Below are 22,417 nucleotides of genomic sequence, written 5' to 3'. Positions count from 1 at the left end.
AAATGTAAGTGGATGGTCAAGGCCGATATATGCTGGAACGGCGACCTCGAAAGCCAGCGAAACAACGTTTTCTATGATCGTGCAATAAAAAATAACGAGCGGTATGGAATCCCATTATCTATTATCCTGAATAATTTACCGATGATACAATCCGGTGTCGCGTCACAATTAAAAATTGTGTCAATGGCGCGGCAACGTAACGCGCTTAGGCGAACCGCGATCTTGTACGTCGATAAAATTCCTCGTGTCGATTCACTGGTTAACGAATTAACGTTTTTGGCAGGGAAACGAGAAAACCATGTAACGTGCTCGGGGATCGTGCCCGAGTGCTGTCGCTACCGGTAATTGAGGCGAGCTGGTGTCGTAATTTCGGCGTTGGAGTTGCAGAAATCTATGGGGGGAGAGCACGATTCCCCCTTCTCGATCGAGTTTACTAGGTCCCGTGCCGAGCGATCCCTACCTTCGATCACTTTGGTGACAAGTGGAGAAGCGGACAAGCCGACTAGCGGACAAACGTACGGTGATCACGAACGCAGACCGCAGTGGTTGTTTGGTCCTCGCAAAGGTACCACGTCTGTCGCAACAGGTGCCATAGATGTTGCACGGTTCAAAGATCGAGGCTCTCCACGCGTCCCACATCGACGAAACACTTCCTCCCGATCGAATACCCAGCCTCCACGTCTCCAGGCTTCGTTCGTTCGATCGAGATGCGACAGGTATCACAGTTTTCATTCAAGAACTATCTCCTACAGTCTCCAGGCCGGGCTGTCCAGAATTTCGGACACGCCGCACAGCATCGTACCGGAAATTCAGTGACATTTTGCCTGAAATCAACTTTCTCGTATCGATATCTAATCAATGAACTTCTTAAATGTCCATAGTTGTAATAAACATTGTAAGTTGGACATTGATGTTTCGAATACGTTGTATTCTTTGTACATCTTGCTATTATAAGAATATAAACTTTTTTTTATGTATGAACATTTTTTTGAAACATTGATGTTTCACTTTGATGTTTAAACGAATGTTCATAGATAGAAAAACACTTATATTCATATGTGAATGTAAAAAACGAATACTTTAATCAAAATTTACACGGTATTTTTAGAAAGCCTTTTAATGTTCTTCTAGTGCGTTTAATGGTTGGCCAGCTTCTCGGGTTTCGTTCGGACACTCATCTATTACCCCTTACTTCGTAGATCGAACAGATTGTTCGATGATAGCAGCGATAATGATTCAGAAGAGCCGCGACGGTGAACCCATGGGACCGTTTTCGAGCAAGCGTCCTACATCGATAAGAATCAGACGCTTTCATTTTGATCATTCCTTGAAAATGTCGCAGATAGGACCATATACATATACTTATAGATTCGGCTTTAGATAACATACCGTGTTCCTTCATCTATCAGCTGACGGACGTGGGCAAAGTGCTATAGTCTGTTGAGAAGTCAGAGTACCGCAAGCTAAAGTGTCAGAGGGAAAAGGGGAATCTTCGAGAAACTGTAACTGTAATATATGTTTTATTTTCACTTTACTCTTATTATTTTGTCAGAATTTTGACAGAAGTCAATTATAATTTGGAGAAAGTTAAATTTCAATGTAGATGTTGATAATATGAAACCTGTATTTATTTCGTCAAAGAATGGTAATGAGAACTTCAAGTAGGGTCCAGCAGAAAATTAATAGTCTTGCAGAATTAATGTACTTGCGACATCCATCGTAAGTTAAATTAATATTCGGCGGAAACTAACGTTTGTGACGTCAGTTGTGGGTACCAGATCCACCATAATCTTGGAACACTGCATTCTATGCATATCCTATACATACCAGGGAGTTCCCCTCCGACAACCGCAAGGTCCCCACCATTCGAACCTCTTCCCACTACTACTTGCGCGGGCGAGAACAGGGACGAAGTTCGACGGTTACAATGGATGCGTGTTCCACTACAGTATAATATTACTATAGTAGAACTATTGTAGATCTACACATGTAACAATAAAGTCTAAGAGTGGGGGGAAGAATCTAAGCAGGGAAGGAGCCGCGTGTAGCTCGCGAGCTACATGTTGGAACTCCCTGTTCTACACCTATACCGAGTCTATAAGTATACATATGTATACGGTCTAAGAACTGCACATAAGTGTGTCCGTGCGGCCTGTAAAGGAAAAGAGAAGTCATGGGAATGCGTTTCATAAGCTCGCGTGAGGGAACTTGGACGATAATTTGCGATCGCGAGGTGATTTGAACGCGCGACTACGTCATGCCTCCAATGCCAACTTTCCTCGATCGTAACACAGCAGCGACTATTAATGTCGGCATTCGAATGTCTATCGGTTTCAAGTTAAAACATTTCATATGCCGATCGTAACCAGACGTATCTGGAACCAGTTCTCCAATGTCGACGGTCAGAAGGTCTCTTCCTCGATCAATTTCGATCCACTTAGTTCCTAAGTTTTTGCTGTTGCTTCTCAATTATACACTTATCCGATACTGCGTACTAGCGAGATCGGATCCACCGATCTACTGCGTACGCTCGGAGCGAAGGTAGACTGTCAGATTCTTCAACTTCGTTGCGAAATTGGTTACATAAATCCGCGTCTACGCGAAAGTGGAAACAAAGAATCGGTGATTTTCGACGCGTCAACACCGGTGGCTGCTAATTTACATTCCTCTACGCGTGTTCGCAGCTCTAAAGAGTTTAAAAGTTGGCGTCGCATTTGTGTGATATTTCGGTCATCCAGGGGAATTAAATTCTTAATGATGTTGATTCTTTTTTAAGGTGTTCTTCTAATGCAATGAAGAAATACTAACACACTCAATGTTACTTTTGGATTTGGTTTTAGAATGACAAACTGTGTAAGAATCACCCAACAGTAATTGCTGAATGATGTTGCACAGTGATAATAATCGAGAAAACAGGGACATGGAACAATCGCTTTCGTCGTGACGCAATTGGGCCGGCGAAAATAAAAATCTGGATGAACGAATTGTGAAAGTCTCTTTGTTGCTTTCTTCCGTCGTTCGAACGAATTCCCCGTGATTTTCTTCTCGTTCCTGAATGAACGAGGCGCGAGTCGGTGGTCGCTGGACGAGAAGAGAAGCGAACAGAATTTACTGCTGGCGATAAAAAAAGAAATTCCGTTAATAACCGGAAATTGTTAAGGGTCTCTCGATCGTCCAGAGTCCTGTGGACCACCACACGCGGTGTATATTATACATATTACTGGGACTATCGACACACGATATCGTAAATGCAGAATCAACGAAGAGTGGTCGAACCGGCTTCTTTTGCGCAACGAGCAACTAATAATCACAATCGCGCGGTAGACGCTGTCGCAGACGAATCTTTAGATAGGTTTCACACTCCAAATTCCTTGTTTTTTGTAAATCCATTCCACCCTTTTGGATATCAAATTTCATTCAATTTCACTCTTTTGGATATAAAATTCAACTATAAAATGAATTTCATCTTTTTGTAAATCAATGCCACCCTTTTGGAAATCAAATTAAACTTTTTGCAGATCAATTTTAACCTTTTACAAATCAATTTCACCATTTTGCAGGGCAAATTCAACCTTATGCAAATCAATTTCTCCTTTCTGTAAAGCAATTTCACCCATTTTTAATATTTAAAATTAATTACACTTGGAAGTATCTCCCTTGAGTTCAGAAGAAATCACCATGGACAGGATGGTACAGCGAAATGCTTGTGTGACATTAGACACACGTGAACTCAATACTCAATACGCTTCAAAAAATACTGACAATATTAATCAGAAAATGGCTACAATAAATAGACATATTTACACATAGTTTCCATACATCACAAAGTTAATAAATTGATAATTACCAGACTGCGAATCTTTATGCAAAATAAAAATAAAGGTAAATTTGGAGTGCAAAACCTGTAGAGCGTGTTCGGGGAATCTCGCCGAGTTCCTGCCGCATCAGTGTTATCCGGAATGAAACAACGAAGTTTAGAAACCGATCGCCAATTCGATCGACTAATTGCGAAGTATAATCGCATTGGGTACTCGCGATCCGCGAAGGCCGATCCTTTATTCGGCGTGGACTGATGCAATGGTTAGAAATCGGATCGGTGCAATAGCTCGATATAGACTAAGCGTTTCTTCTTTTTTAGAATTCGATAGCCTGTCCTGTTTGCAACGTTAGATCGCATTTCTGGCCGATCGAAATGTTAGGAATGTCGCGAGCGACGTCCGAGCGAAGTAGGTACAACGATCCAAGTATGCCAAAACATCGGCACGCGAGACAATGCTTCGCCGATCGTTCGCGGCAACCGGTCAATAGTTGGACGAAGGATGAGCGTCGAGTGCATCCAGCCATCCATCATAAATTATTTCTATAGCGCTTAATTATCCAGTTCGAACGAACCGTGACGCGAAATGACTAATTTCTCTACACTCTCGTTCTCGGTACACCGCGCCGCATAGTGGGACAAATTCATGAACTTTGTGTCAAAATCAAAGAAATTTCAATCGAGCAGTGTATGTACTTAACCGATCCGAAAATCATGTTAGTAAAAAATCGATTAAAGTTGTACAAAAATAATAATGTATCATCAGAAGTTACAAAATTTCGTTGAACACTTACTTTACTTCCTGTGTACTTACATGAAAATATAATTATGGAAAATAGATAACTAATTTAAATTACATTGAATTAGATACTCACAAAGCATGCTTCATGTTTTGTAAGTAACTCGAAACGTTCGAATACTTCATTGTTTTGTTGTTCATTATCATGATATTTAAAAATTGTTTCAACTAAAAAATGATTTCATTAGTTTTTTTCAGAAAAATCGATCTTTTGCGAAATTCGGAGGTGGCAGACAAATTTTGCGACCAGATTTGAACTGATGTATATAGCATGTAAAGAAAAAGATCTATCCGTACATGGTATTGGATAAACCACAATTGTCTTGTAATTCTGCAGGTTTAACACAGATTTTCAAGGTTAAAAAACGTTCGGTTAAAACGAAATCATCGCTGTATCTGATTTCTATCGAAAGTTCTTTAATCTTACCGCAAAATTCATCACTTTGTCCCACTGTGCGCTGCGTCCAAGGACAATCGAAGTCCAAACTGCGCGTTTCCCGCGAGTAAAAGTACGCGTCGTATGTGGAAACCTGTGAAAACTCATGGCTGTCTGCGAAATTCGTTGGTTTCAGCACGGTAGAGAAAACGCAGCGTTCGTTGGAGACGATGGCCTCGCGACCACGAACCTACAGAAACCGATCGCCAGTGTCGTCACGGAGAAGGTAAGTCACGATTCGGTCAAAGTATCGCTCGCTCGCAAACCAATCTTTTCATGTTCTTCAGATCCATGGATACGGAGTGCAGAATGACCGCAAGTTACCGCTGTCGTTATCGGTTCCGGAGGAAATGGTAGGTCCGTTTACAATTGGGAGCTCGATTTGGCACCGATCGCAGACTGTGCCAATTCCCGAGCTCCCAGCGGTAAGTCGCGCGATTAATGTGAATTAACGATACGTAATTGTCGCGACGAAGACTATAGTAGAAAACGAGAAGCAGAGAGCTACTTGGGGCAACGGTGTGGAGTTCTTGATGTCCTGCATCGCGATGTCGATCGGCCTGGGCAACGTTTGGAGGTTCCCGTTCACCGCCTACGAGAATGGAGGAGGAGTTTTCTTGATTCCATACATCATCGTTCTGTTCGTCGTTGGCAAACCATTCTATTATCTGGAGATGATCATGGGACAATTCTGCAGCAGATCCTCGGTCAAGATGTGGGCGGCAGGTGCGAAATTACCTTTATTACAGACTACTTGGAACCTGTTTGTGGCCAAAAATTGTGGAGAAAATGTTTTTCCAAATTATTATTCATGTCAGGTTATTCTACGCTGAGATATAACGTTCTGAAGACGAACTCTGTAAAATTCAGATGAAATAAAACGCCTACAATAGTCACCATAGACTAACAAAATACAAATTTAAATGATAGTTTAGGAAAAAGATTTTTTTAATAAGAAACAGGGATCTTGATTCTTTAAATTTTACTATATATTTCCGACTTCATATTATTGTAGCTAAAATACTTTTGGCCACAAAAAGCGGGTTTCCAGCGTTTGTCGTGATAAATCGGATAAAGATTACCTGCTTCGACCGATTCGCAGTGCCAGGATTTCGTGGGGTTGGCTGGGCCCAGATGTTCTCCATGCTGAGCGTAGGCACCTACTACTGCTCCTTGATGTCCGTGACGCTCCTGTACTTGTTCTCCAGCTTCCAGTCGGTGCTTCCTTGGTCCACGTGTCTCGAACAGTGGGGAGACTCCTGCGTCGATTCCGGAGGTCACCACAATTCGACGAAACGGACCCACACCAATATGACCAGCTCGGCCGAATTTTACTTTCAGTAAGAGAATAACTAAGTTTCCGGTTACTTTCGCTTGGAATTTTCTAGAGGAGAATCCTCTAAATTTACATATACAAACACTATCGAAAAATTCTGTACAGGATGTATAAAAAGTAATGGTCATGGACATTTGTAAGAGAAACTTGCCGCAAAATTGTTTGCAACCAAGAAATTTACGTCAACACCTTACTCATTCAGAAGATAAAAAGTTTGAAAGGAGACGTATGTCGCAAACAAATATTTATCGAGATATAGGCTGTAAAACTTTTCTCTTCCGGATGAGTGGAAGGGTCTTGGTAATTTAAAAAAGAATTTTAACAACAATTTTCTTTGTTATAGACAATTTTGCTCAGAGGTGCAGACACCCCTAGAATGGATGACCATTACTTGTTATACACCCTGTACATTTACTGACGCAAGAGACACAAATGTATATGTATATGCAGTATTTTTAAACAGTTTTGTGATCGCGTTACACGGGAGTCTACTGCACAGAAACCCTTGCCACCAGGAAAACAGTATTAAAGGAGAAGTCGAACATCGACGACGGCATCGGACTTCCGGATTGGAAGCTGACGATCTGCCTACTGATCTCGTGGCTCTGCATATTCGGCGTTCTGGCTCGCGGGGTGCACAGTTCCGGAAAAGCAGCCTACTTCCTCGCAATCTTTCCTTACGTGATCATGATCAGCTTGCTGATCAGAGCGGTCACCTTGGAAGGAGCCATGAACGGGATCGTTTTCTTCATTAAGCCGAACTGGTCGAAACTGTTTGAGGCGAAGGTTTGGTACGCTGCCGTCACCCAGTGTTTCTTCTCGCTGTCGGTTTGCTTCGGCGGCGTTGTCATGTACTCCTCCTACAACGACTTCAGACACAACATATACAGGTTATTCTTCCGTCTTTACACAGTTCGTTGTATCGTCACAGTTTCAATCAGCTTCATCGTTTCAGAGACGTGATAGTGGTGACCACGCTGGACACATTCACCAGCCTGATCGCGGGATTCACGATTTTCGGAATATTGGGCAACCTGGCCCACGAACTCGGCACGGACGACATCGCGAACGTCGTCAAAGGTGGAACCGGCCTCGCCTTTGTCTCCTATCCGGACGCTATCGCAAAGTTCACCGTTCTACCTCAGGTGAGGCGCAAACTCGTTTAAAGCCCTTCAATTCGATGGCGCTACCAGTAGTTCAGTCTAATAGCGACCTACAGCAGAGCCGGGCAACTAGTGACCCGCGAGCCGCACCCCGCTTCCTTCCCCTCTTCTCAGTGCCTCCCAACGTCTCCCACAATTCGAATTTATGAAAGAAACCGCGCTGCGTCAGCTCCCTTGCTCTGAAGATAAAGCCAAGCTAGAAATGAAGAGTGGGAGAACCAGCAAACCCCGGTGGGGGTCGGACAGCGCCAACGGAGAAGAAGTTGCCCGGATCTGGTTTACAGGACGACCTCGCAGGATTTCCTGAAAAACAAACGAGAATGATCGTAGTCGAACGGTACGGTAATTGAAGGTGTTCGAGTGGTCGGAATGCATTAAGGTATCAAAGGATCCGGCGCGAATGACGCGCCGAGGTGATCCAGATCCGGATCACGTCGGAGCGAACGATCTACATCGAGGTTTCTCACCTGTTTGCAGTTGTTCTCGGTGTTGTTCTTCCTGATGCTGTTCGTCCTCGGCATCGGAAGCGCCATCGCCATGGCCGGAGCTATAATCACCATTATCAGCGATCAATTTCCACATTGGAAATACTTTTACATAATACTCGGCACGGTGGTCTTCGGTTTCTGCGTCGGGACCGTTTATTGTACACCTGTAAGTAGGACGTAAGCGGCGATAGAATTCGCATTGTTACGGACGACACTTCGAACCGGTTTTCACAGTTTTTACCGTAAACAGGGTGGGCAATTCGTGTTGGAACTGGTCGATTACTACGGCGGCACTTTCATCGTGCTCATCTTAGCTACTCTGGAGATCACTGGAATCTTCTGGGTGTACGGGCTCGAGAATTACGTAGATGATGTTGAGTACATGCTGAAGAGTAGACCGTCCGCGTACTGGAGACTCTGCTGGGCTATTATCACTCCTATTTTGCTGGCTGTGGTCCTGGTTTACTCGTTGATCAATCTCACGCCCATTACGCACACTGGTATCTCCTATCCCGAGAGCGCGCACGGTACGTGTAGCTTTCGCAAAATTCTAAACAGTAGTAATTATCGATAATTCTGTGTTACATGTATTCTATACACATTAAGTAACTATAAAAAGGCTAATAGAGTTCCGTAAGTTTATTCAAATATCTTTTTTATTTGAACTAATTTATCTAATTATATATATCCATATATCTCGAGTTGAACTAATACAAACATGTATGTTGACGTAACAACGATTCACACTGTTTTCCCTGTTGAATTGCAGCTGCTGGCTGGACAATCTGCGCCTTCGGAGCACTGCAGATTCCTTTCTGGCTCATTTATGTCATGCTGTCCAAAAAAGATTTGGGATTGTCCGAGGTGCGAATCTAATTGGACACATTTCTAGAGCGACGTCGATTCGTAGCAAGTTGAACAGAGGTCTTAACGATTCATTTTTCTGCACAGATGATCGCGTCAGCTTTCAGACCTTCCTCAGACTGGGGACCCAAGAACCCCAAAGAACTGGCCTCGTGGCGCGAGTTCAAGGAAACAAAGCGGAAACTCCGGGAAAAGCGGCAGTGCTCGAGATTCAAGCAATTCGTTTACGTGATATTCTGCGCGGAGGATAAACTCGCGTGATACCGTACCTCGACGGAGTCGCATTCCGCATATCTGCTCGCGTGCGCATGCGTTTGCAATTCTAACTTCTCGCCTTTGTTTTCGACAAAGCGGCTTGTAGACCGAAAAGAAGTTCTCCCGAAGGAAACGGACGTCCTCGAACGATGCGCGGGTAAATTAAAAATTAACGAGCCTCTGAACGGCGATTCGGTAAACGCTATCGTCGAACGAAAGCGTCGACGCAGCCAGAACAGTTCCTCGACGTCCGCCGTTTTCGGAAGGAGCTCTTCCGCGAGCATCGTAGATCACAGTATTAATTGGTAAATTAATGAATAGCGTCGTTAGTTCGAGCGAGGCTAGTTCGATCGCTCGACTGCCACAGGAAAGCATTTACGCAAATAAACTCACGCATTTATTTATTAAACGGTGTCGTTATTCCAAATCATTCGGGTTCTGGAAAATCCCAATCGCCAAAGTATTCCTCTTCCTCTTCGTATCCTTCCTCCGCGGGCATTTCCGCGTCCTCTTCTTCCTGAAACTAGCGCGTTGTAGAATCGTGGGGCAGATTTAATTAGTAGACAACGGATTTTATACAAAATGAAATTCTCCACTTGAATTCCAACAAACAAAGACGTTTCTTAAACCTACATCATTTTTATTTTATTGATTTTACAGACGTATGCAAAGAAACGTGTCACCCATTCTTCATTATAAATCATCAGACTAGAACTAACAAACCTATGAAAATGAGATTTTCGGAGCTTACAGTAAAAACATAAGAGCATCCACTAAAAATGTTGTCGTTTGAAAAAAAATGTTTTCTTCACCATTTATTTTGCAATTGTTTTAAACAAGTGCAATATTTTCATAGCGGGGCACTTTTTAAAACATTAAAACATATAAAAGTATTTTCAAATTCGTCTAATGTTTTAAATGCATAAAATCCGCTGCCTATTAATTAAACAAGAAAATATAACTTTGGGTTTGAGTCTTTCTCGCTCGATCGTCAGCTCCAGCTCGAACTCCTTGAATCTTCTCCGTCGCTCCTGGCAGATCTGAAATCAGAATTTGATAACGGTTATACGCAATGACGCGATAGGAATCCAGGAAGGTGGAGACACTGGAGACGACCTTGTAGTTCAGCAACCAATGACCAAGGTACTCGATCGGGTCGGAAGGCTTCTTCGCGAGGATGTCGCGAAGAGCACGGCGCAGCGGCTTGCTCAAGCCGTGACTCAAATAAATTCCATCCGGAGACAAGCAATCACACGAGGACACTGACGAAGATCGAACAGAATCGGTCGCTCCGCGATTCTTTACTTCGATGGCCCACAGCTGTTCCAGTTCCGAGATATCCTCTTGCGAAAAGCCCATCGCCTTCAGAAGTCTAAACGAGTACGAGCATATAAATAAAATAAATACACATAACTAGACTGCGGATGTTTATGCATTTATGGCTTCTGAAAGTTTTCAAAAAATGGTAGAATTTAAAATTTCACAGAATCTAGTACAATTTTATTATTATTATATACGGACCGAGGTCCTTTAATACAAATGTTTACAGTTGTTTACAGTAGAACCGATAAAAGAAACATAACAAAAAAAAGTCTTAACTTAAAATGTACATAAAAAGGGACAAGCGCGAAACTAAACAAATACAGGTACGACATTAACAAAAATAATAATAATTTTAATTTATTTCAGAACTACAAAGTCCACTATCACCGGAAATAACATTTTACATGATTCCACTTTCTCAAGATTTGCCTACAAAAATTGAAAATTGCATAAACGTCCGCAGTGTACATATAACTAATATAAACTACGAAAATATACGTCGCATTTTTTATTTGATCACCTGAGAAATTCATCCGTGAAACCGACTTTTAGCATTGTCTCGATAAGGGTCTCGCTGATCGATCTATCCCGTAAGAATTTTGCAATTTCCTTTCGCGGGAACAACACAACCTTGAAAATGTCTTCCGCTCTCTCTTTATCGTTCCTCGCCCTGCACGGATCCTTAAATTTCGGTTCACGATCTGTGACATCTTGTGCGACATTTTCTATCGCCTCCTCGACATTTCTTTTCTCGGTCTCTTCCATATTATCATCAAGGTTAATCGCCTGGGAGTCTCGAACTGCCGCGCTCGCGTTGCGACGCGAACTTCACCGCATTTCATGGAACACGTATGATTCATCTTCATTTTTAATCAATCAATATCCTTTGCACGCGACTCTGATAGCGCGTGTGTACTCTGCAATATCGTACTTTGTTGTTAATCTAGCGTTCGATCCCGATCGCTAGAATCTCTATGCAAACTCCCATTTTTCCAGAAGAGAACATGATTGATTTCTGAAGCTAGACAATTTCTAGTAAGGATGAAACGGACAATTAAGATTCGTCGGTTTCAATTAAAATGCGCGATTCATCGATCGCCGTTCGCCAAACAATTCGGTCGTCGAAGAAAGAATTCGATATCCGCTGGAATCTCTTTTGTTGCGCCGCCACTAACGTCGATATCAGTTTTTGAGCTAGATGAGTGTCTTATCAGATCGAGTGCAGAGAATTGCAGTATAATCTAAATGTTGGGATCGTAATCATCTTATCGTCAAGGTTTTTTAAGGTATTCGTGAGTGGTGGGTATCGACACGCGTGTCGTCATATAAAGAGGCGGCGAAACGCCATGTCGACCGATTCGTCGATGGTTCGACGCGCGACGATTCGCTCTCGTCACCACCGATCGTACCGGTTCCTCTCGTCGACGGTTCATTGTCTGATCGAACGCTGAATCGAGACGATCATGGTGAGTACTGCTAGGAGATAATGATCATGTCACATCTGAAAACGCCATCGATTATTCGTGGGGATGGGATCAAGTTCAATGTATACTCGCGAATCCCAGTCAATTTCGATAACCAAGCTTCATTTCATGAGTTTAGATTACTACTTAAAAGCAATAATATTTCAATGATTATATTAGAAAGATATTCGTGTTATACAAACTGATATCGAACCTCGGAATGAGTACATACTTCGATGTTAAAAGAAATCGAATCTTTCACAAGTAGTACCCGAATCTTGGAAACTAGAACTGCATAAAAATAAATAAAACTGGGTGTTAAGCAGTTTATTTATTAAATTCGTAACTATTTAAGAAAACTATTTCATTTACAGTACTTCGTTTCAGCTTATTTCTTTTTTATGATATTCACTTGCAATTCTTTATAAAATGGGGTACAAAAGGACAGCATAATTGACTTTAAAAATATAAAAAATAAAGATTAGAGAAATCACAGAATTTCTGGTACAATATTCATAAAAGCTTCGAACCTGTTCGACCAAGATTCGAATACACTTGCAAGTATCACTTCCATGTACCAAAGTAGTTGTAAAAGGTCCGAAACTATCTGGCATAGGCTCGAGTATTCTTACCAGTAATATTTCTACTTTTCGAAGTGCTTACAGAGAGTTCGAATTTAATCAATCAAAGCTCAAACCTGTTTGCGAGGTACTTGATCACATCCGTAATTATTCGACGATCGCGATGTGATCGCGACGGGAAGCGTATAAATCAAGAGAACACAACAACTCGTTTATCACCGCGTTTGAACTGAAACGATTCGAAACTAGGTACATATTCGCGTCCGCGGATCAACAATGGAGCCAGAAATATTCGACGTGTAATTAATAGGACCGTGAACAATGACGGAAGCGATATACGCGACCCCGATTACATTTTTGTCACGAGAACACCCGCGATAGCAACATTTCACTCACGCGATAAGAATCGGCACAGGGCACATAAAGAGCTTAAGGCTAATGCGGAGCGTTTGATTGCGAGCTGCTGCGGGATGCCGTGACGCTGGCTTTTCAAAAAAATGATCGGAAACACGCGTCGTTTGATGTTCGTTCGTTAGGGCGATCTAGCTCATCGTGGACATCGGAATCCGGCGTTCGTCGTGGACGAGGCGGGCGTGGCGGATAACGAGACGACTTTCGGGAAACAAAGAGGATCAGTTTCGCAGCGTTCGGACATTGTTTCGGAACCGGAAGCCGGGGGCAGTTGGAACAACAGCATCGAATTTTTGATGTCCTGCATCGCTATGTCCATCGGGTTCGGCAACATCTGGAGGTTCCCGTTCACCGCGTACGAAAACGGCGGCGGGGTTTTTCTGATTCCTTACATCATCGTGCTGCTGCTCGTCGGGAAGCCTTTCTATTATCTGGAGATGATCATCGGACAGTTCTCTTCGTCGTCGTCCATCAGGGTCTGGAGCGTGTGTCCCGCGTTTGTCGGTACGCGCTACAAATCGCATAAATTCGCGTTAAATTGTTCGACGTTATAAAATATAAACAGTAAATTAATTAATTACACTTCACGACCAAGCTAACTGCTAGCCATGTATACTGGAGGTCCCTGTTTATTTTAATACACGGTGATAAAACGTCGAACAATTTACGTCTCACTTCTAACGTCAACAGTCGCAACGAATTTGATCGAAAAACATAACCGCATGTTTTCAACACGTATAATAAGGATCTCTGGTACGCATGTCCTCCCCTCGTCTTCTTTCTATTGACGAAGTCGATTGCTCCAGGTGTGGGTTGGGCCCAGTTCTGTTCCACCGTCGCCTTGATGACCTACTACAGCTCGCTGATGTCCCTAACGCTGTACTACCTGATCGCGTCCTTCTCCGCCGAGCTGCCGTGGTCCAAGTGCAGAGAGGAATGGGACAGATGCATAGATTCTGGTAAGAAGGCGAACGACACCTTCGACAACGGGCTGGGACAGTCCAACGCGTTCTACCTGTTGACGAACAACACGCAATACAGAAGTTCAGCTGAATACTACTTCACGTAAGTCGCCGTTCGTCCGACGAGTCTTTTCCTCTTCATTCGCGTGTTTGCCCGTTTTAGGAAAGTCGTTCTACAGGAAAAGGAAAACATCGACGACGGAATAGGCTTGCCGGATTGGAGATTAACGCTCTGTCTCCTCGGTAGCTGGATCTCCGTGATCCTGGTCACTTTCCAGGGTGTAAAGAGCTCGGGTAAAGCTTCCTATTTCCTCGCCATTTTCCCGTACATCGTCTTGGTCAGCCTCCTGATCAGGGCGGTGACTCTCGAGGGGGCTGCAACAGGAATTCTCTACTTTATCACGCCGAAATGGTCGAAACTTTTACAACCCACCGTTTGGTACGCTGCTGTTACTCAGTGCTTCTTCTCGCTCTCCGTCTGCTTCGGAAGCATCATCACCTATTCGGCGCATAATGATTTCAAGCACAACATTTACAGGTAACGAGCAAGATTAACAAGATTTCGGTAACTATGTACGACTCCAAACTTGTTCATTACTAGACTGCAGATTTTTATGCATTTATGAAGAAATTGGCTGGGTGAAACATTAAACAGTGAAAGATTAGAGAAATCTGAGAATATTGTCATGATGTTTTCAACGTAAATAATCGATTAAGGGTTAACGTGAATTTTTATTTCACTCCTGCTGCCCACAATCGTTGCAAAATATTCTTATTTTGCATCAAGATCCGCAGTCTACTCATTACTGTTGGGCGATTCGAATAGAGTTTGTTTCTAAAACCAAATCCGAAAGTAAACTTGCTCGATCACGAAACGTTTTCGAAAAACATTGATTGAACATTGAAAAACCAAACGAAATACTTTTTGTGAATTACTACTCTACCAGAAATGTCTGTAGAATTCAAAGCCGTATAAAATTTCAACTAGATAAAGGCTTTTTCATATAAATACTCTTCACAAGGAACAAGACAAAATCTACAATAAGAATCACCCAACAGTGATTGTTGAATACGAACAAAGTTTGATTTCGTTGAACCGTGTAATCTCGCGATACGCTCTTCAGGGACGCGATGATCGTGACGACTCTCGACACGGTGACGAGTATGATAGCAGGTTGCACGATCTTCGGGATTCTAGGGAATCTCGCCCACGAAATGAACATAACCGACATCGAGAAAGTAGTCAAGTCCGGCGCTAGTCTGGCGTTCATCTCGTATCCCGACGCCATCGCGAAGTTCACTGTCGTTCCTCAGGTAGTAAAATCCTCGAACAGCCCTGCAACATAGTAACGTCGATCAGAACAAGTTTGAATATTTTCTACAGCTGTTCGCGGTTCTGTTTTTCGTGATGATGTTCGTTTTGGGTGTCGGCAGTATCGTAGGAATGGTGTCCGGTCTGGTGACAGTGTTGACGGAGAAGTTACCGAACGTTCAGATCTGGAAGATCGTCCTTCCGGTCTGTCTGATGGGATTCGCTGTCAGCACGGTTTACGTGACACCGGTAAGCGATCTTTTCCTCCTTATTTTCACTCTATCGGAGTTCCTCTGTCGATAGACGTAAAAGGAGATTAGATTTTAGGCACTTATCCGTAAGGCGTTATCGTCGTGATCCGACAGTATCGTCGAACTCTAATTAATTCTTTATACGCGTCTCCAATCGGGAAAATTGGTCGAGATTATCAGAATGTACCAAGAAGATGATGTTATAATAATTTTCGATTGCGTGTACCACTCAACCGGAAGACAGATAATTAAGCGACGATAGCACTGTTCAATGTCTATTTTGCGTCTCGATAACCGCAGTAACCAATTCAAATTTGTTGATCGATGTAATCGACACGTAAATCTTCGTTTTTGGCAGGGCGGACAATTCTTGTTGACGTTGGTCGATTACTATGGCACTTCGTTCGTCGTGTTCATCCTTGCGTCCTTCGAGATCACCGGGCTCATGTGGATATACGGTTCGTATGGTTTTGAGACATCTGCAACGTTGAAAAAGTGGTTTATGAGGTTGATGCTTTTGATACAGGCTTGGAAAACTTTATAAACGACCTCGATTTCATGCTCGACAAGGAAACGAGCAGCTATTGGCGGGTCTGCTGGTTCCTGGTGACACCTTTGATTCTGATTGGAATCTTCATTTACACGGTCGCTACCCTGGAGGCTGTGACGTACAGCGGTAAACCGTTTCCGGCGTCGGCTCACGCGGCCGGGATCGTGATACTGTGCTTCAGCGTTTCACAAATACCGATCTGGGCCTTAGTGCGGCTCGTGCAGAACAGGCGGTTGCCGTTCCTGCAGGTACTATTACACGATTGCATAAGTTCGTGCACAAGTAATTGCAAAAAAGAAGCTGTATTCTATCAAATTTAGTCAAATTTAGAAATTATGCCATCATCTGATATTTTGGTTCTCACGGAAAAATCGTGTATTTCTTACAAGGAAGGTCTCCCATGCCGTAACACGCCGATTTTAATGAAATTTTGGTATGATATAGAACTGAAAAAAAATGTTTGACAAGCATGTTTTTATAATTACAGGCATTTATGTTAAGGGGGTGAAAGTAGCCCTCAATGTTGGGATGAAAAATCCATTTTATTGAATGTCTCCGATACTATCAGGCCTGGACGAAAATTTCAAAATCCAAATTGTGCGTCTTTGAATGAAGAATCTTATAGTCTAAATTGATTTTAAAAAACTATGTTAAAAATTAACGGTTTTTGCGAAATTTTCGTAGAAAACCAATTTTTGGGCGAAAAAGATATTTCTTGTTATCGCTCGTCTTGTTTCGTTTCGCTTCAGACTCTGAAAGCGTCTTTCGGCGCGGCGCCGGAATGGGGACCAAGAGGGACCAAGTACAAGAAAGCCTGGCTCCAGTACAGAGAGGAGAAAGAGAAGGAGAAGAGCCTCAGGACGCAGCCCTGGTGGCTCCAGCTGATTCATGTTATATTCCACATTAAACCGAAGTAAACGGATGCGATTACAGACCGTCGTCGACAGAAAACCTTTTTCCAGGAATCTAAGCTGTTTTAATTGGTCACAAAGCGCCTACTTACGCCGATAACGCGCCCGCGCGCTGCAAAATTAAGAAGTATCTGAGTTAGGATCGATATATCCTCGAACGGTCGATAAGAATTACGATAACGAAGTTTCAGACTCGAGTCTGATACAATGTACGCAGAGAATCGCCGGAAATCTTGTCGCTCTCGTTGCTCGAAACGAAAACGGGATCTCCGATCGCTGACCGTGCGTACATGCACCGCAAATATTTCTAGTCTCCGCCGAACACCGCTCTCAGAATTCTCGGAGTTTTTTTACTCAAATTCATCCGTGAGATCCTCTTCGCATTCTTGAACTCTATCCATTCTTTGTACTTGACCGGATCCTTGGGACCCCAATCGGGGCTTGGTTTCAGGATCTGAAATTATGCGAGTGAAAATGTATGAAGAATACTATTCTCCGCCGCGCTATCGTTTATGTCGCTTACGTCCAAACAAGGTTTGCCTCTGTTCTGTATGTTGGTGATAACGATCCACAGCGGAAGTTGGACCACTCCCAGTCCCAAAAGTACCCATCCAGCGGCTGAAACGATACAGATACAAGTAGGAGTGAAATTTTTAGTAGATACCAGAATTTCTGGATACCCGCCCACCCCTAACAACATGTATGTATGTATTATATATATTTTTGTATAAGCGTGTCCTCCTACCGTAGGCAGAAGTCGTGTAGTATTCGTCGTTGTACTTGAGAGGCGTCAGCTCGAGTAGGAAATAAATTAGAATCGAGAAGAGCGACAACGGAGTGATGAAACCCCAACAAAGTCTCCAATAGAAGGGTGGTCGACTGCCTACCATGAATTCCACGTCGTCTAAAAAGTTATCTACACCTGGACAGCGAGAACGGTCGGTAAGAACACTCGGCGACGCCATAACGTACTTCGTGAAACACCTGCGATTTACCGTATACCCAGGAGATCGCGATCAACTCGAAAGAGGCGAGGAACACGATGATGAACGTCCCACCGAAATAGTCGACTAGGTTCAGGATGGACTGTCCTCCCTGCAATCGAAAATTACACTGTGTAGCAAAAGTAAACTTTCTCTGTGTTCAACAATTACAATGAACAGTTTCATTGCTAGAAATGTTTGTAGAATTCAATGCTGTATAGTAAATTATCGAAAATAGGGAGCGTCAACTGTTTTTCAAACTTTAACAAGCATTTACAACTGTTAGAAAGTACAAACAAATATAATTGACTACATTTATATATAGAGGAGATTGCCCTCTTCCCTTTTAAGGTCTTTGTAAGACCTCATTTTCTATCAGGGCAATTTTACTTTCGGATTTGGTTTGAGAATGACAAACTCTATAAGAAGCACCCAACAGTAATTGGTGAATTTTGGTGTTGTACAATGAGAGTACAACAGAGATGTTGATCCATCGTTTCGAGGTGATCAACTGAGTTCCTAGAACTTTTAGAACTGACCCTCGTGCAGTAAACGATGCCGATCAAGAATCCGCTGAGCGAGACGGCCCCGGTAACCTTCCAGTCTTGAAATCTGGGGAACCTGTCTTTCACGATGCTGCTGATGACGCTGGTAAACGCCACGGTGGTCCCGATTCCCAGAACGAACAGCATCAGAAAGAACAGCACGGCGAACAGTTGTGGGACCACGGTGAACTTTGCGAGCGCTTCCGGATAGGAAATGAAAGCGAGGCCGGTACCGGCGCGTACCACGGTGGACACGTCTTCTTTACCCAGCTCGTTCGCCAGATTTCCCAGAATTCCAAAGATCGTTGTCCCAGCTATGAGGCTGGTGGCCAAGTCCATCGTCGTCACCACCGTGCAATCTCTACGAGCAACGCGGAACAAAAGATGAATGGGGTAAACTTTTCCTTGCGTAACCAGAAATGTTTTCCTTTCTCCTATGTTATGAGGGATCAATGGTTTAAAAGTTATGAGTAGACTGCGGATTTCATGCAATTATGACAAACATGGGTAGTTGGAATTTAAAACAGCGGACAAATTTAAAAAATTTAAGAACATCAATGTATTAGTTGCAGCTTGTAAACATCATTAAAGAATTAAAGAAATTATTACTTAGCCCTTGTTTGTTGCAGTTGATGCAAACAATTTCTATTTTGCATGAAGTTCCGCAGTCTACATAGCTATGAGTGTTTAAATTTAAGCGATTTACGGTGTTTTTGACAGATAAGCTTGTGCTGTCACCTAGTGGCTCCGCTCAGTAAGCGGTCTTACCTGTCAAAAACACTGTAAATCGCTCAACTTTTGAAACTTGGATTTCACGCATTCTCTCGCCCAAATCTACTGGATAACATAGGAGAAAGGCAAAAACTGCAGGTTACGCATTGACAGTGAGATCGATTACCTCGCGACGTTATGGTCAAACTGATTGTAGGAAGAATACATGGTAACGGCGCCGAAGCAGACGCCAAGGGAAAAGAACGACTGAGTAACGGCGGCATACCAGACCGCAGGATCAAGGATCTTGCTCCAGGTCGGCTTGAACAAGAATACTATGCCGTTGACAGCCCCTTCGAGAGTAACCGCTCTCACCAGGAGCGCAATCATGATCACGTATGGGAAAATGGCGAGGAAATAGGCGGCCTTGCCGCTGCTCTTCACGCCGTTGCGCAGGACCAGGAACACGCACAGCCAGCTGAACAACAGGGCGAGGACCAATTGCCAAGAGGGCTGCCCCAGTCCCTCTTCCATCCCTGCTTCGTTCAGAACGATCTTCCTGGAGAACCAAACTAGCGCTGTTACTTTTCCGAGGCTTCGACTCTTTGAAGATTCGAAGGATTCGGGGAACGAAGGGAACTGTAGGAGTGTCCTACTTGTACCAAATATAACTTGGCAGCGAAATTTCGAAGTTCAGAGCTTCGAAACTCCGTTTCTTCTAATCTTCTAATAATTTACTACGGAGGTTCGAAATTGAAAGCTTCGAGACTTCGATTCTCATCACTAGACAGCGGATCTTTATGCATTTATAGCAAAATTGAGTAGATTAGATTCAAAATTGTTGAACAATTTTAAAATTTCAAGATGTTAGTGTACGATTTCACCTCTATTGAAATCATTAAAGGAAGAAATAACATTTAATTTGGTTTCTATCTCTTGCAATAGATGCAGACAATTTTTATTTTGCATAAAGATCCGCTGTCTACTCATCAGCTTCGCAGTTTCTGAAATCGAAGCTTCGAGACATCGATTCTCGTCACCTTCGAAGCTTCTGAAAGCGGAGCTTCGAGATTCGACCTAAACAAACCAATTTGGAGACTCGTTGGTGCTGCTCGCGGTCCTCTCGTATACCTACCGGAAGTACAAGTCGGCCGAACTGCTTCTGTTGACCTTGATGGCGTCGCCGGTGGCCGACGTGCTATCGAAACACTCGTCGCCCCATTCCTCTCGGCAGAAAGCCCATGGTAGGACTGACTGAAAGCTGGCTAGCAGGTAGTACAACGTCAACGCCATCAGGGAACAGTAGTAAGTGACCACCGAGAAAACGGACACGGCCACGCCGTAGCCAATTCCTGAAAAGAAGACGACGCGTTAACCCATTTTTCACGCACTAAACTACGTGTATGTAAATACGCGTTCAAAACAAAAATACACGTCCAATATTTCATAGTTCTTTGAATTTCCGGATTGCGTCGCAGCTACCTTTGAAGGCAGGCGACAGAGACCAAATTTCGACGCAGGATCTGCTGGTGAACTGTCCTAGGATCATCTCCATGTAGTAGACCGGCTTGCCGATTAAAATCAGCACGATGATGTAGGGCACGAGGAACGCGCCACCTCCATTCTCGTAGGCGGTGTTGGGAAATCTCCAGACGTTGCCCAGACCAACGGAGAACGCCACGCAGGACATCAGGAACTCCATTTTGCTACCCCATTGCGCACGGTCGCCGTCCGATCCAGCGTCTGCAGTTGGTGCAGCCGCTTCCGACTCCGACTGAAAGAAAAATAAAATCTTTTAGACATTTGTTCAGAGTGTTCCTTTAATAATTGAAATGCTGCGACACAGACCGCTCGATTTTCTGGCTGCTTCTCATATCCCGCTATTACGGACAGCCTGTAAGAACCCGGCATGTCCTCAGTGCACGCCAAGTCATTCTACGAACGAAAAATTAACAATTTCACTATTTACTATTTCTATCCGTTTGTTTGCACAGCTCGATTATCGTCCCGTATTATCTGACAATTTCGCGCGACGAGGTCTCCGTAATTATCGCGGTGTTTACGTAAGCCGGGCATAGAATCAACGAATATTTTCTCTCGATTTGCGAAGCGACGTGGATAAACCGTCATTAAAGTGTGATTACCGCGAAACATCGAATCCGTTTCGAATCGTGTTCGCGGAAAAAAATAACGGTGTGAACAGGAAACATTGTTTATACGTAAATTGTTTCGAAATAAAATTACATTGTTCGCCAGATAACGGAAACAGGCTTCACGAGTTTACAGCTGCAATTTAGATTAGGCTCTCTCGAGGAAGGTGTTCGACGTTTACGACGAGGCAACAGATGATTTACGAATTCTAGCTAGCGTTGTTTGCCGAGTTTCCACGTTCCTAGCAACACAGAAAGAGGATCAAGGAAACGAGACCACTGTCGGATTGCACCGCAATTTGCAAGCACTGTCTCTCGAATAATTTCCCAATGTATTTTCCCGCCTCGAACCTCGTCTATCGCCGTTGAATCGCCGTAAAGTTTTATGGATCGCCGTGGTTACTTTATACAGGAATTTGTTTAACTTGCAATTGCATAACCGCACGCGAACACGCGAACGATACGAACCTTGCGACAGTTCATAATCACTTGCACACATATACGATCGCACCTCCGCTCCGTTTCTAATTCAGTAGACTGCACCGCGGTCTCTTCGAGGCACCAGCCTTCGGAAGACTGATTACCGACTTTTATTCTCCTGCATGAACTATACGTCGTGAGAAATAATGCCAACCAGCGAGCAGCTATATGCTATACGTATATTTTCATTTTTGCATTAACGGATTTCACTTATCAACTTTCCTTCGCGATCCGTCTTCTTAGTGCTATCCCTTATCTTAAAACAAACATCGTGCGCGCGCGTTCGCGTGCGACTCGCACAAATTCGGCATTCGACTCTCGCCGCGAAAGATGGATTATACACATATTGTAATCATTGTTCTGCGGATCTATATGCGAAATCAAAATTGTCTGCATCGATCGCAAGAAATAGAAACCAAATTCAATAATATATTGGCATTATGAATTTCATCTACTCTATTTTGCTACAAGTGCATAAAGATTCCCAGTCTAGTACTCATAGCATCTGTAATCATTAACCCCTTGCCGTACTTTAACGAGTCACACTCGTGATACAGATCTGAAACACAGTCGAACAAATACGAATGTTACTGTCGTTCTATAAACTGCACCGATTGTTTTGCAAA

At 43.4% G+C, this 22,417-nt stretch overlaps 3 protein-coding genes across 3 annotated transcripts; 2 read left to right on the top strand and 1 right to left on the bottom strand.

The window, feature by feature from the left end:
• Nucleotides 1–574: 574 nt before the first annotated feature.
• Nucleotides 575–9,567, top strand: LOC143215184 (sodium-dependent nutrient amino acid transporter 1). The gene is made up of 11 exons (XM_076437108.1): nt 575–716; nt 5,189–5,278; nt 5,340–5,405; nt 5,529–5,778; nt 6,155–6,392; nt 6,904–7,278; nt 7,344–7,533; nt 8,029–8,205; nt 8,290–8,566; nt 8,809–8,903; nt 8,991–9,567. The coding sequence occupies exons 1-11, from the start codon at nt 708–710 to the stop codon at nt 9,162–9,164; spliced, it is 1,941 nt and encodes a 646-aa protein (XP_076293223.1). The 5' UTR covers nt 575–707; the 3' UTR covers nt 9,165–9,567.
• A 1,706-nt stretch (nt 9,568–11,273) lies between these two features.
• Nucleotides 11,274–22,410, bottom strand: LOC143215186 (sodium-dependent nutrient amino acid transporter 1). The gene is made up of 12 exons (XM_076437110.1): nt 21,780–22,410; nt 21,010–21,096; nt 20,644–20,935; nt 20,297–20,513; nt 19,349–19,720; nt 18,445–18,811; nt 17,918–18,017; nt 17,668–17,844; nt 17,446–17,540; nt 16,011–17,376; nt 14,332–15,940; nt 11,274–14,273 (listed from the first exon to the last, which is right to left on the bottom strand). Exons 1-10 carry the CDS (start codon nt 21,792–21,794, stop codon nt 17,230–17,232), a joined length of 1,869 nt encoding a protein of 622 aa, XP_076293225.1. The 5' UTR covers nt 21,795–22,410; the 3' UTR covers nt 11,274–14,273; nt 14,332–15,940; nt 16,011–17,229.
• LOC143215447 (sodium-dependent nutrient amino acid transporter 1) lies at nt 11,968–18,030 on the top strand. Its single transcript, XM_076437580.1, has 9 exons — nt 11,968–12,027; nt 13,062–13,440; nt 13,743–14,001; nt 14,062–14,436; nt 15,023–15,212; nt 15,283–15,459; nt 15,820–15,919; nt 15,988–16,259; nt 16,761–18,030. Exons 1-9 carry the CDS (start codon nt 11,968–11,970, stop codon nt 16,926–16,928), a joined length of 1,980 nt encoding a protein of 659 aa, XP_076293695.1. The 3' UTR covers nt 16,929–18,030.
• Nucleotides 22,411–22,417: the final 7 nt, after the last annotated feature.

Source organism: Lasioglossum baleicum, chromosome 13, assembly GCF_051020765.1.
Source record: "Lasioglossum baleicum chromosome 13, iyLasBale1, whole genome shotgun sequence".
NCBI classification, from domain to species: Eukaryota; Metazoa; Arthropoda; class Insecta; order Hymenoptera; family Halictidae; genus Lasioglossum; species Lasioglossum baleicum.
Note: the sequence above shows the minus strand (reverse complement) of the source record. Positions and strands in the feature narration are given on the sequence as shown.